We start from the raw sequence: 12806 nt of genomic DNA, 5'->3' as shown, positions 1-12806 counted from the left end.
CTATGCTCTTCTTAATGTTTGCTCCTCACTTTCTCCCTTAGGACTAAAACCTGGCCCTAATGAAATCCATAACAAATTCCCAGGGACAATTTACTGCCTTGGTTTCAGTTTCATTCATGATTTCCCCTATGCTTGGAACACTTTCATGTTTTGTAGTCAAGTGACTTCTCCTTCATACAAATTTCTCCTTAAAGACCTCTTCCTTTACAAATCCTTAGTAACAAAAGTCTCTCCACATTCTCCGTTACTGGAAGTGTTGTTCCACTTGTTTGGTCTTTGTCTTGTCTATTTTAGCTGAAAGATCTCTGTGGCAGGAAAGTATGATTACTACCGTGTAAAAGTATTTTACTAAATTAATAGTAATAATTAGTTAAGCTGGACACAATTTTTGGATGAATAGTTTATTCAAACCCACAGCTCCCACATCCCAGGCATGTGCCCTCAACATTAGATTAACAGACATGCATGTATGTTTTCGGCAGCTGACTGAAATGAAACATTTCATATGACCCAAAATGGACTTTTCCAACTTGCTGACAAATTCCAAACATTTTCAAACTAATCAAATCATTTTTCCCGCTGATTTTTCAGTTTGCTGGCCAAACTGGAAAACCAATCATTTCCCCAGCTCTAATAAATTTATTAATTTATTTATTGATGCTTATTTTTTTTTAGTTTTTTTTTTTTCAGCTCTCTAGTTTTGTTGTGCTTTCTAAAATTTTTTTTTTTTGAAAAAAAAAAGAAAATATATTAGCCAGAAAGGAGTTACCTGAATGTCAAAGTTAATTACAATGACCAGCAAAAAGTTAACCAGAAAAATGTCTAATGCCACCTACCCCTATAATTACAAAACTATGTAGTGGTTGCAAAAAACATAAATTTAAAAAAAAAAATAATAAATAGCAAAAAAAAAACAATCACAGACAGAATGAACACACACCACACACACACACAGCAGTGACACCTGAAACAAAAATGAAAAACCAAAAAAAAAAACTGAAACAACAAAAAAAAAAAAAACTTGAAACCAGAAGAGAGACTCACTAAAAGAACAGGAGCAAATGACATATCAACAAAAAAATAAAAAAAAAATAGGAAATTGTAACATTAATAGTTATTAAAAAAAAAAGAAAAAGAAAAAAAGAAACAAGACACCACAAACAAACAACAATAATTGATAACACACATTTACATAAATAGAGATAACAAAATAGAAGAAAAAGAGGAAGAAGCCTTTGCCTTGCAACTTGACTTTTATTTTATTTTTTGATTAGAAAAAAAAAAAAAAAAAAAAAAAAAAGAAAACTTAAATTTGTAAAAATAAAATAAAATGGCTAGTTTCAAGTATTTTTTTTTTTTTTTTTTTTTGAGACGCCTGATTTTCACAGAGTGCTGAGCATTCCCAATGTGAAAATGAGGCCCCTTTAATCTGGCTCAGGTTGGACATGACAAAATTGAAGGATCCAGATTCACTAGTCATTTCTGAGTATTTAGATCTAAGCATGCTGAAATTTCTGATCATATTTCAAGTATAAAGTATGTGAACAATACACCACTGTTTAAATAAATTGAGAGTTATTTAGTCACATCCAATGACTACCACTAACTTCAGCCACTATCAACCTCAAACTGTCATCTAGAGCTGAATCTGTGTCTGTGTGTAGAATATACTGTCCATATCTACTTGCAGTATGCAAAACATACATTCTATGCAATACAACACATGATGGGGATAAGTAAACTTAACCTTCATGTATAAAAGAATGATTAAAATTGTACAGAAGTTCTCAGTTTATTCAGTGTTGCTACATCACTGTAGCTCTTTTGAGTATCCTTTTGTTCTTTTGACTTTGCAAGGATAGTTTCCAGCAACATGCTTACAATATAGGGAAACTTTCTTTTTTAGAGTTATCTATTTATCACCATTAAGTAACCTGCTGCTTATTGCAAAACATAGAAAGAAATTCAGATCCAATCAATACCTACAGTTTAATTCTTGTGCTCCAATCAGTAGCAACACATCAGTTATACAGACATTAACACACAGAGGAAAACTGTTCTATATAGAAATATTACTTGGGAAGGAGTTCTGCAAAACTGAATGCTCAGTACCATAACAGTAAATAGATTCAATAGATTCAATACTGGATAAACAATTTAGGAATAAATTCAAACTTGGGTAATGATTCTACTGACACTGTGATATATTTACAAGAGGTACAATATTAGTAAGAAATGCAGAAGGAACAAGTCATAAATTACTGTAACATGAAGGCCATGTTGCATATACAATCTGTTCAACAAACTCAAGGTTCTGATTTCTCCTATGGAGCCTATGCAAGTACCAAGTATATTGAAGAAACTGCTATCAGAGATCATAAGCCCACATACAAACAGTGTGGGGAGTGGGATAAAGAAAAGAACAGTACATTGTGAATAGGACAAAGATATAAAAGTTAGGGGGCATCTCATGCCAACAACAAGATCTGCAAAGATTTTGTCAAATTTAAAAGGAGATAAAGAACAGCCATTTTAAAGGCTCTCCATGCACCATCCCAGGAAGCCAAAACAAAGGAAAAACATCTTCATGTCCATAGTAAGATGTGCTAATCATCTTGTACATATGGCTGTTTTATTTCATTCCATCAGAAGGTTGCAGGATCACAGAATTGTTCAATAGATGGCACTGTAGGTCCTCCTAGAGACACACTACATGCCATTAAATGGAGACAGCTGGGGCAGAGTTATGACTGGGAGGATATTTTATCATCTCCCCTAATTTTACTACACACTTTTTTTTTAAAATCTACTTCGTATCAGAAGGCAGATGGACATAATACCACACAATGTTTCAAAGGAACTGGAAGTTTCAACTGCAGGAAACATGGCTCAAGAAAATGATTTTTTGTCACTTTTCAGCAATTTAGCCTTCATTTCTCCCACGATGAATCAACAGTTGCTGAATATGCATAGACACTCAAAAGGTCAAGTGAGCAGACATCTCACGTCTATGAATTGCCTCTGCAGGCAGGAACCAAAATGGTACAATAGTTAATAGTGCACTGAAGAAGAAGGGCTGTTAGAAAAGTACACATCTACTGTTTAGTACTAGGAGTAGAATGACTTACAAAAATGCATAATAGAAAAAAAAAACTTTCATAACTCATTAATTCCTGACATATTCTTGGTTATGTCACTGACAGACTGTGTTACTTCAAACGGGATTTGATAGCAGGTAAATTACATAGTCTAAGAGTTTAAGAAAGTTATTCAACAAAAATGTCTTGATCATGAATAGGATTTGCATAGTGGAAAACATTTTATTATTAATGAAACAACAAATTGGTAAACTGACATTAAGCTTATTTTTTCTGCACCATGGTTCCATTGCTTTAACTCGTTGATTTTGCTAGCGGAAGGTTGGTAGCAAATAGAACTGAGTGAACTATTTATTGCATTTCGAGGTTTAGCCTTTTTCTGGTTACCTGTGAAAAAAGACTTCAAATTTTAGAATGGCATTTTTCATTCAGAATTGTTCAACGGTGATTATAAGTGAACATATTTCAGCCTTTAGATTGTTTGAAAACTGTGTGCTGTGACTCCTGCCTTGAGTAGTTGCTGTTTGTGCTCTGTGATTGATCATTTCAGTCATATGGAGTTGTTTCTGCACTCTTACTGGACCATTTTTTATAAACAGGTGAATGACTCGAATAACTAATTTCCAGTTCAGCACTCTTTGCACAAGATTCTGAAAGACCTCTGCTTCCCTGAACATTCAGACAAACTAATACAAAATCCCTTATACTAACATTAGCAGAATTTGAATGTATGAATTAATGCATGAATGGCCATCAATACCATCAGAGCAAATATGTGGCTTTTATCCAAATTAATTATATATATTATAGAATTTCAGTATTCGTTAGGATAATGCCATTTGGGGTATTATCCACAGTTCCCTTTCCAGAGGGTCAATACAAAAGATGCTTAGCAAATGATAGATTATTTAGCTAGATAATTCCATAATCTGCTATAAAACAAGCTAAAAATGGGCTTGGATTGAAATATACAGCACACCAGCCTACCTATGGTAATTGGCAATTGCTGACAGCTGATATGACCCAGTTGCTACCTGAAAAATTGCCGATTAGATTATTTTGTTGTTGGAAATTATTGTAACATGCCAACTGCCAAACTAAATTGCCACTGAAATCAATAGGTGAAAGGAAACATCTGCTAAACCTCCCAAGTCCGTTACTATATTGTACCATACCTCTTATACCACACATCCCTTTTGCTTTTCGTTTCACCTTACAGCTCCTTATCCTCTTGTTACTTCTTCTCCTTTTTATTATAGATGTCAGTTCTTTAAAAGGGACACTGCCAAGGTCAGTAGAGCCTAAAATCAGATCTTAACAGTTCTCTCTCTCTTTTGGGGGACTGCAAAGTGATTATGCTCATGTCATGTTGTCCTGCTGCTCCACTTGTCTGCTGTAGCTGTGTGGCCTGTTAGAGGAAGCAGGATTTTTGTATAGTTAATAAGACCACCACCTAGTTTTCCTGTAGTACTTTTCATCAGTAGATCTCAAAGTGCTTTACAAAGGAAATAAAGTGATACTTGGCCAGCTCATAGGAAGAGAGCATCAAGGGAGGCTTAAGATTTAGTGTCAATCACAAAGAAACCCAGTGTCAAATGTCTGTCCCTGACATGTCTCCTGGTAGAAGTTGATATTTTCTTTCATTGGGATCATAATTTTGGACAAATTGGTTAAGCTCAAGAGGTCAGCTTAAAAAAAACCCTCAGTTATAGGGTATGTCTACACTACCCGCCAGATTAGCGATCGATCTATTGGGGATCGATGTATTGTGTCTTGTCTAGACATGATACATCAATCCCCGAACACACTCCCGGAACTTCACCAGGGCGAGAGGTGGAAGCGGAGTCTATGGGGGAGCGGAGGCTGTTGATCCCGTGCCGCGAAGACACAAAGTAAGTCAATCTAAGTCATCTAAGATATGACGACTTCAGCTACGCTATTCTCGTAGCTGAAATTGCGTATCTTAGATCGATCCTCCCTCCCCAGTGTAGACCAGGCCATAGAGTCTGAAAAATCTGGGGACACAATGAATGTATTACAGCTATGGATGCCTCAAAATCCCCCTCTAATTTTCAACCGATCCTGGCAAATACGCTCCTGGCTTGCAAATAATGTCACTCTCCCTCACCAAGGTAGATTTGTATATTTATTCCTTCGAGCAAGTTTATCTACAAGTCTTTGTGCACTTCAGCATGTTATTTTATCAGTAGCATTTCTAGCATACATTTCCTGTTTCTTTAACCAACAACTACAGAAGCTCATTTACCTTATGGAGAAGGTAATTAGTAGGTATCGTAGCTTGCCATTTATTTGACAGCTTTCTCATTTTCTCAATTTTACGTAATTTGACAGGGACCATTATAGACCCATAACTAGTCTTTCAGAATGACTTTCACAAGGTTAGTTCACTTATTAATTGACCCTTAGTAATGGCAATTTAAGAAGCATATTAATCTCATCTGTCAGTTCTAACAAATAGTAGATGTGGAAAATAATTTGTCTTTTGCAAGGAGCCTTGCAACAGAAATGAAGTGTCTGAATTTTTAATTAATATTCATATTCTTTCAACAAATGAGATTGCGAGGGGGGGGACTTATTTTCCTTATTGCCCCTTTAAAGTGTTTGGCGTTTTCTTATTATGAAGATAAACACTATTCCAATGATCAATAAATCCTATGACCAGGATAATCTTCTACAAAGGACACACTGGTGCTCTCAACAAGGATCCATGAAACCAACAAAAACATGAACAAAGTATTCAACAGTAATGTTATCATTACATATACATAAGAAAGGTTTCTTGCGTTCACGAGGATTAATCGGTAAGAATATATTAGACAAAAGATTATTATTCAGTGACTGGAAAAAAACCTAATATCAGATGCTTGATGCTGTAGCCTTTTAAAATCTGCCTCTATAGCTCTTCAGAAGCTTTGCAGAATGCAGATGGTTCAGTTTAAAGCAAGGGCTACCTGTACTGTATTTTAATTCAAAACACTGGTAGAGAGATTCAGCACCTGTTCTCCTCTTTTAGTTCTCTCATTAACAAAATAATGGAGATCAGTTAATGAAAAGGGGGGAAGAAATCTCTTAAAAGAACTAATTCTTGACCTTGTGTAGTTGTATTAGCGTCTCCTTTGTCTGCAACTTACCTCACGCTGACAAAACCCCACACAAACAGATTAAGTAAGTGGTATATTCATCACACAAAATTCCCATTAAGGTTAACACAGGCTTTGAGGGAGACTATAACCTCCTACAGTCTGAATTTAAATCCGCAAAGGCCAGGAAGTATAGAATTAAAGGCTGAGTTGCCCTCCTGCCTCCTGTCTTCCTATTGTGCCCAAATAATGAAGAAATATGCTAACAGTGTGATTTGAGAAAAAATAGGTACTTAAGTCTGAGAACTATGGTATGTAAAGCAGGCTGTGTTAAGCACTATACAAAATGTTTGCCTTATTTCTACATACCCTTATTGACCGAGGTAAGGCTTTTTTTCTGTTTTTGTATCAGACTTTTACTAGTACCAGGTAGAATCCTATCTTGAATTGTCAACAGAGGCAAAACTCCCACTGACTCCAAATATGTTAAGATGTAGTTCTCATTGCTCTTATTTTAACAGGTTAAAACACCTCTCTCAGGTAACTGTAATAGAAAAGACACAAAGAATGATGTTACGGTCTCATATTTATTAGGAGCTAGCCCAAACCAAAACTCCAACCACCAAAATTTAGGTGACCGAAAATCTCAATGCAGCTCTGGATCCAAATGCCACAACTCTGCTACTTACAGAATTTTTAATATGCATATAAATAACCACTTCCTTGCAGTCATTGTGCTGGATAATGTTAGCATGAATTTTAGACATTTAAATATGAACCATCTTATTTATTGGCTATCCTGCTACAACACCTTCCCAGCTGTTGCGGTTTGCTGCGTAAACAGGTACTCGGGCAATTTTTAAAAAAAACACAAATTACATACTTGATAGAATGCAGTGTCTCCTTCAGAGTCATTAGTGTCAATCATGCAAATACAAGTTTTAAGCAACGTTTGAAATGCATGCCGTTTAAACAATAGTTCATAGTCTGGAACTATTGCAACAATAGTACAGGTATAAGCACTATCTCGGCATTAGTAACTCAGCCATTACAATGCTGTTCATATTATGTTTCTCCATGATGATGTTTCATGGTACAAGAATAATTATTACTTACTTATTTTTTAGAACTATTAAAAGCACTCTATGATTTCCTTTTTTAAAAAAAAATGAAGAGGGCCATAATTTTCAAAGACACAGGTGATTGGATACAAGGAAGAGTGAGCCTTTAAAAAGGTACAGCGTTCTTGTAACTTCACCACATTTGTCAATGTCCTTATCACTGAAAAGTAGGAGAGGTGGAGGCCATGCAGAGCAGAATTCTGTTACCATATTGCCTCCTCTTTTTTTCTCCTCAAATGGGGCCTAATCCTCAAGATGATAAATTCCTTCAGCACTTGTTGAAGTCAGCAGGAGTTCAAGTGACTTTTCCCTGAAGAGGGACAGCTGGCATGAGTCACCCAGGGAAGCCACATTGTACTGTACTGCATGAATGGATTGTTGAGAAATTGCCAATAAAAGTAACGGATTTTATGTGGTTCCCAGAACTCAAGGCCAGATTCTTAGCCGGTGAATTTGGCATAGCTCCACTGCTGTCAATAGAGTGACACCAATTTACATCAGCTAAGGATATGACTGCCAGTATCTTACTCACAGATCCAAGAGTAAGAATGACGCTGGAGCCTTAACTAATATCAATGACCCAAGTACAGAGAGAAAAAGCTTTCCACTCTGTTGCACTATATAGTACTCTTAGCAGCTTATAATATAGCCACAAAGATTAAAGATGACCTGAGCTACTGCATTACACTTTGCCATTGTTACAGTAAAGAAGGGTAAACCCCAGTGTAATCTGTGCCCCAGCAACATTGCTGCTGTTAAAACAGAATTATGGTCTGGAGTTGGCCGTTGCCAATCTATTGATCATTTTCAACAACTAATCAGAGGATATCTGACCAATTTCATCCAACTGACGTATTCTTAAAACTGTTTTATATTTTCAGGGTTATGTTCTAGTGTTTGTGACACTAATGTCATCTCATTATCTTCAATGGAGTTATTATAGATTTACATTAGTGTCTATGAAATGGAAACCCATCCCACAGATGGAAAGCAGGCACATATTCAAAAAATGTATTAGCATTCAGACATTATAGGAAAGCCGTTAAAAAAACCACTAGGAACAAATGTTTCATTCCTTATATTTCGATTTCCTATTTTCTAGTGGCTCTTTGACTACCACCTTCTGTAGAGAAGCTTTATTTTCAGACAACTTTCCTGCCCTCAAATGAATTCCTGCATGGTTTTGACTAGTTGCAACTTTCAATACTCACTTGGCCAGCAGGAACAAAACAAAACACTAACAAAAGATTTAAGACAGCCAAAGAAAGGAGATGATCCAGTGTTTAATAGGGTTGCACAAAAGATAAAGTAAGCACTAGACTGGTGCAAATAACAAATGTTTTGGTTCAGTCACCAAACTGAAAAATAAAAAAAAAATAAACTTGTTTTGGGTCAACATAAAATGATTTTTTTTTAAAAAATGTAGTGAACTAAAAAGAGGTAGTTTGGGTTTTTTAAGGCCAAGGTTGAAGGAAGGATTTCACCTCATCAGAAACAAAATATTTCGTTTTGTTTTCAAGTTCCTTTACCTTTAAAAAAATCAAAATTAAGTAAAATTTGAAATTGAAAAGTCATCTCAAATTGAAAAGTCAAAACATTTCATTTTGAAAATGTCAAAATAAAATGTTTGCACTTTATTGGGATTTTTGGTTTTTTCGATTGAAACAATTCAGTGAATTTGACATGAAATCACAAAATGTTTCAATTAACCCAAATCTGCATTATTATTTTTTTGCACTACTCAAATATGATCCCCTTGAAAACAAATCTTTTCTGGGGCTCATAAAAGGGTTGTGCACCTTAGCAGTTTTGATTTCCAGTTCACAGAAGAGCTAAAATACTAGCAGTAAGTCTGAGCTGGCTGCATTTAGACTGACCTCACACTTGGTAAAGCAACCCCCATCCTTTCACGTATTTATACCTGCTCCTGTATTTTTCACTTCATACATCTGATGAAGTGGATTCTAGCCCACAAAAGCTTATGCTCAAATAAATTTGTTAGTCTCTCAGGTGCCACAAGGACTCCATGTTGTTTTTGCATAAAATATGTATTTTCCAGGAAAGTATGTTCTTAAGAGATTTCATGTCCAGTTTTGCAGACCCAAAAGGTCTGTGTTTTAGGAAAGCATGCTGGATATTCATATGAGGTGACTCCATGCTTGTAAAATTAAACTGAGTCTTTAGTAAGGGAACTATTTTCAGAGATGCTGCAGCTGCACCTAGAATTCAGCAACCGTGCACACAACACAAAGCCTGTCCTTCACTGAGATGAATATCCAATAGCTAATTAGGCTGGCGTGCAGGGAAAGTTTAAATTATACCTCTCTGAAACCAACAGGATGAAATAAGCCCCACAGAAGCACCTGAATGTTTGGGGGTTGATCTGTATGGAAACCAGACTCAAAGCTTTTGATTTTCACTCTTCACTTGCATTCCTGTATTAAAAACTGCCCAGAAAAAAAAATAATTGAACACTTTTTCATACTGAATGTGCTTCCTGAATAGCCATTAGTCAAAGAAAATAATGGAAAAGAATGTAACCCAACCATGAAAATCTTTTTTGATGAGTATGGAGACTGCAGGAAGTCATAAAAATCAGTACAGAATACACCTAGATTAAATAGAATTCTCGTTTAGGTTGCTGGAAAACTAAGTAGATACCAATTTGATATGACTGCAGTCACAATACCATGGGTTGCTTGGTAACCGACAGACAAATATGTCAAGAAATCATTTTAATCCATTGTAAAGTTTGTGGAATCAGGATGTTTGGAAATGTTTATGTAATCAACAGTATAACAGTAATGTTACCATCCATTTGGTGCAGGGACAGAGTGTATGCCTGCAGGGATAAATGGAGCAAATTTCTGAAAATCCAGCTGTCTCTCTCTAATGAATCAAAGCCAGTTTTGCAAACTGACCTTTTAAAACATAAGCTTCCCCCTACCATCCAGCATTTAAATTGTCAGAATCTTCAAAAAAAACACAAGGACTTACTTATCTCAAATGGCGTCTGCCAAAATTAATTGACATTATGGGTTTCCATTTTTTCATTATTATTATTTCTATTTCAGTAATGGTGAGAGCCCCAAACAACTCAAGGCCCCATCAGGCTGGGCAATATGCAAATATTTGGTTATAGACAGTACCTACCACAAATAACTCACATCCAAGTTTAAGACAGACAAGTAGTGTAACAAATATGCAGAGAGGGGAATACAAAGAATAGCAGCAATTGTGTTATTAAAAATAATAGAAAAGCAGTGTGCAAAATTACGTCCTTTCTCAAAAGGAAGTCATGCTATGTTATCTGCATGCTGTTACAGGGCTATGATTTAGGGTGGAATGATATGCATGCCACAAACTTATATACCAACAGGATAACACTCCTCTAAAATTCACATAGACCTTGCTGTGTCTCGTTCAGTTTTTTTATCAAAATTATTCACCATCAACATGACGGCGCTAAATACAAGTTAGCCAAATGAAAATGCCATCAAAAAAGGAGAAGTGGCCTGTCTATAGCTAATGCCACTTTGTCTATAGCTAATGCAGGCAGCATTATATTCTAGGTATCATAGTAACTGCCCAAAAGAAAAGCAGCACCTGGTTGAAAATTTGCAGGCTAAAGAGAAATTCAGATTAGATGGAAGTGATGCTGATGGAAAGAAGGAAACACTTTGGGTCCCTAACCATCACCATTATCATTGATATAGACTTCAGACTGTCAGGCAGGTTTGCCTAGACCTTTAAACTACAGCTCCATGAAAGCAGCCTGGAGGTATACCACCTCAGGCTCCAATTTCTTCGAATTTCCAAAGAAAAGCAGCATTCAGGCTTGAGTGGTCCCTGAATGGAGACATTCAAAGGGTAAAAAAGGCCACTGTGAGAAGAGATACTAGTGAATCAGCAAATGGAACTCTCTTCTTTGAATCAGAAATGAAACTATGCACCAGTGTTGTGTTATAAGGCTGTGTGGTTTTGGGGCTGATACCTCCGAGTGGAGATGCAAAGTAACTTTCTGTTCACTTATCATTAAAGATCCCATTAAAGGCAGGGATCATCTGCCCTGAGATCTTGGCCATAACTGAATATGGGCAATTTCAATTTCCCTATCTCTGTCCTCTTGTTGAGTTAACAGAACAAAGGTACTGTAGCTCTCTTCATCTCCGAGCTATAAGCTCTTTGGTAGTGCTGAAGTTTCCTCTCACCCCAAATTTGGTTGAATTTCTGTGCTGTTTGATATGAATTGATTTATTTGACACAACACCACACAGATAACTTTGTTAAAAAAAGAGTCAAAGTTGCTTAAGTGCAAATCCCATTAAGGAAATCTCTTAACATAAAGGAAATTAACAGGTAAGACAACAAACAATGGCTGAAATCTTGGCACCATTAAAGTCAACGGCAAAACTCCCTTTGACTTCGGCATGGCCAGGATCTTTAATCTACAAACATTAGACATATTATAATTTGCTAGTGACCCATCTATCATATACCGAAATCTTCAGTCCCGCTCCAATACACTCCAAACCAGAGCTGGTCAGGAAATTTTGACTAAATGTTTCTTCATTGCAAAAATGAAGATTTGTGAAAAATGAAACATTTTGCAAAAATACATTGGTTTTGACAAAATTTTCATTGGGAAGACTTTGCTCGGGTCCAGGATGCATTTTTTGGTCAGAGAAAAAGAAAAAGAGCCCCAGAATAGATAATAGACTGGTGGCTAGGGCACTCGCAAGTAATATGGGAGTTCTAGGCTCAAGTGCCTACTCTGTTTGATTTGGAAGTCTCTTTTTCTGTCCCAATGAGTATTAAATTAACAGGAGAAATTAAGTGAGAGAGATTGACTATATAGCCTACTGACCTGGAGCGTAGGACATCCAGGTTCAAGTCCCTCTTCTGAATTAAGCAGAACAGGCACTGAACCTGAATATCCTACATCCAGTATTAGTGTCATTGTCTGTTCTGGGTGGTCTACTGTAACTTGGGTTTAGTGAGCAGGAAGTATGGAATTTTCGTAGACAACAAACACTTCCTGCCTGCCTAAATTCAGTGATTATCCATGTAGAGAATGCTTTCTGTGAATATGGTTCTTCAAATAATAAATGTATCAGTGTGTGATAATTATTGCTGCAATAACTATAGCATCTAGTGCAGCACTCATTACTCCTTAGCAATTGGCTTTCCTGTTTGTTTAGCGCTCTCAGTTCACTAGGGATACTTAATTACTAATGCAATCCATTATCTCCCAGTAACCACCACCATATCAAGCACTATTACCTAATTAGTCAAATATGATTTAAAAAAATCATGATTGATTGGCATTTTCAATGCACAGGATAACTATTTAAGGTCTATGTGTTTGTTCTAGAAACCAAACTGCATCAAGGTTTATGTCTATTCAAATATTCCTATGAAATCAGACAGTGAAATAGTAAGTAACTGATTAACCATGACATTAATTTTTCAATTCCATCTCACCT

At 36.1% G+C, this 12806-nt stretch overlaps 1 protein-coding gene across 13 annotated transcripts in view; it reads right to left on the bottom strand.

Annotated features, from left to right (window-relative positions):
* CDH13 (cadherin 13) overlaps nucleotides 1–12806 on the bottom strand; it is a 748254-nt gene that overhangs the window by 345999 nt on the left and 389449 nt on the right. Inside the window, exon 7 of one of the 13 annotated variants that reach the window (XM_039502846.1) lies at nucleotides 4125–4506. The exons of the other annotated variants lie outside the window; for them this stretch is intronic. Within the exon in view, the coding sequence (XP_039358780.1) occupies nucleotides 4390–4506 (117 nt within the window). The 3' untranslated portion in view covers nucleotides 4125–4389. Of the gene's footprint in view, nucleotides 1–4124; nucleotides 4507–12806 lie in introns of those variants that run through there. 13 annotated transcript variants of the gene reach the window in all.

The sequence above is a fragment of the Mauremys reevesii genome, linkage group 16 (assembly GCF_016161935.1).
Source record: "Mauremys reevesii isolate NIE-2019 linkage group 16, ASM1616193v1, whole genome shotgun sequence".
In the NCBI taxonomy this organism is placed as follows: domain Eukaryota; kingdom Metazoa; phylum Chordata; order Testudines; family Geoemydidae; genus Mauremys; species Mauremys reevesii.
This window is presented reverse-complemented; position numbering and strand designations above follow the sequence as displayed.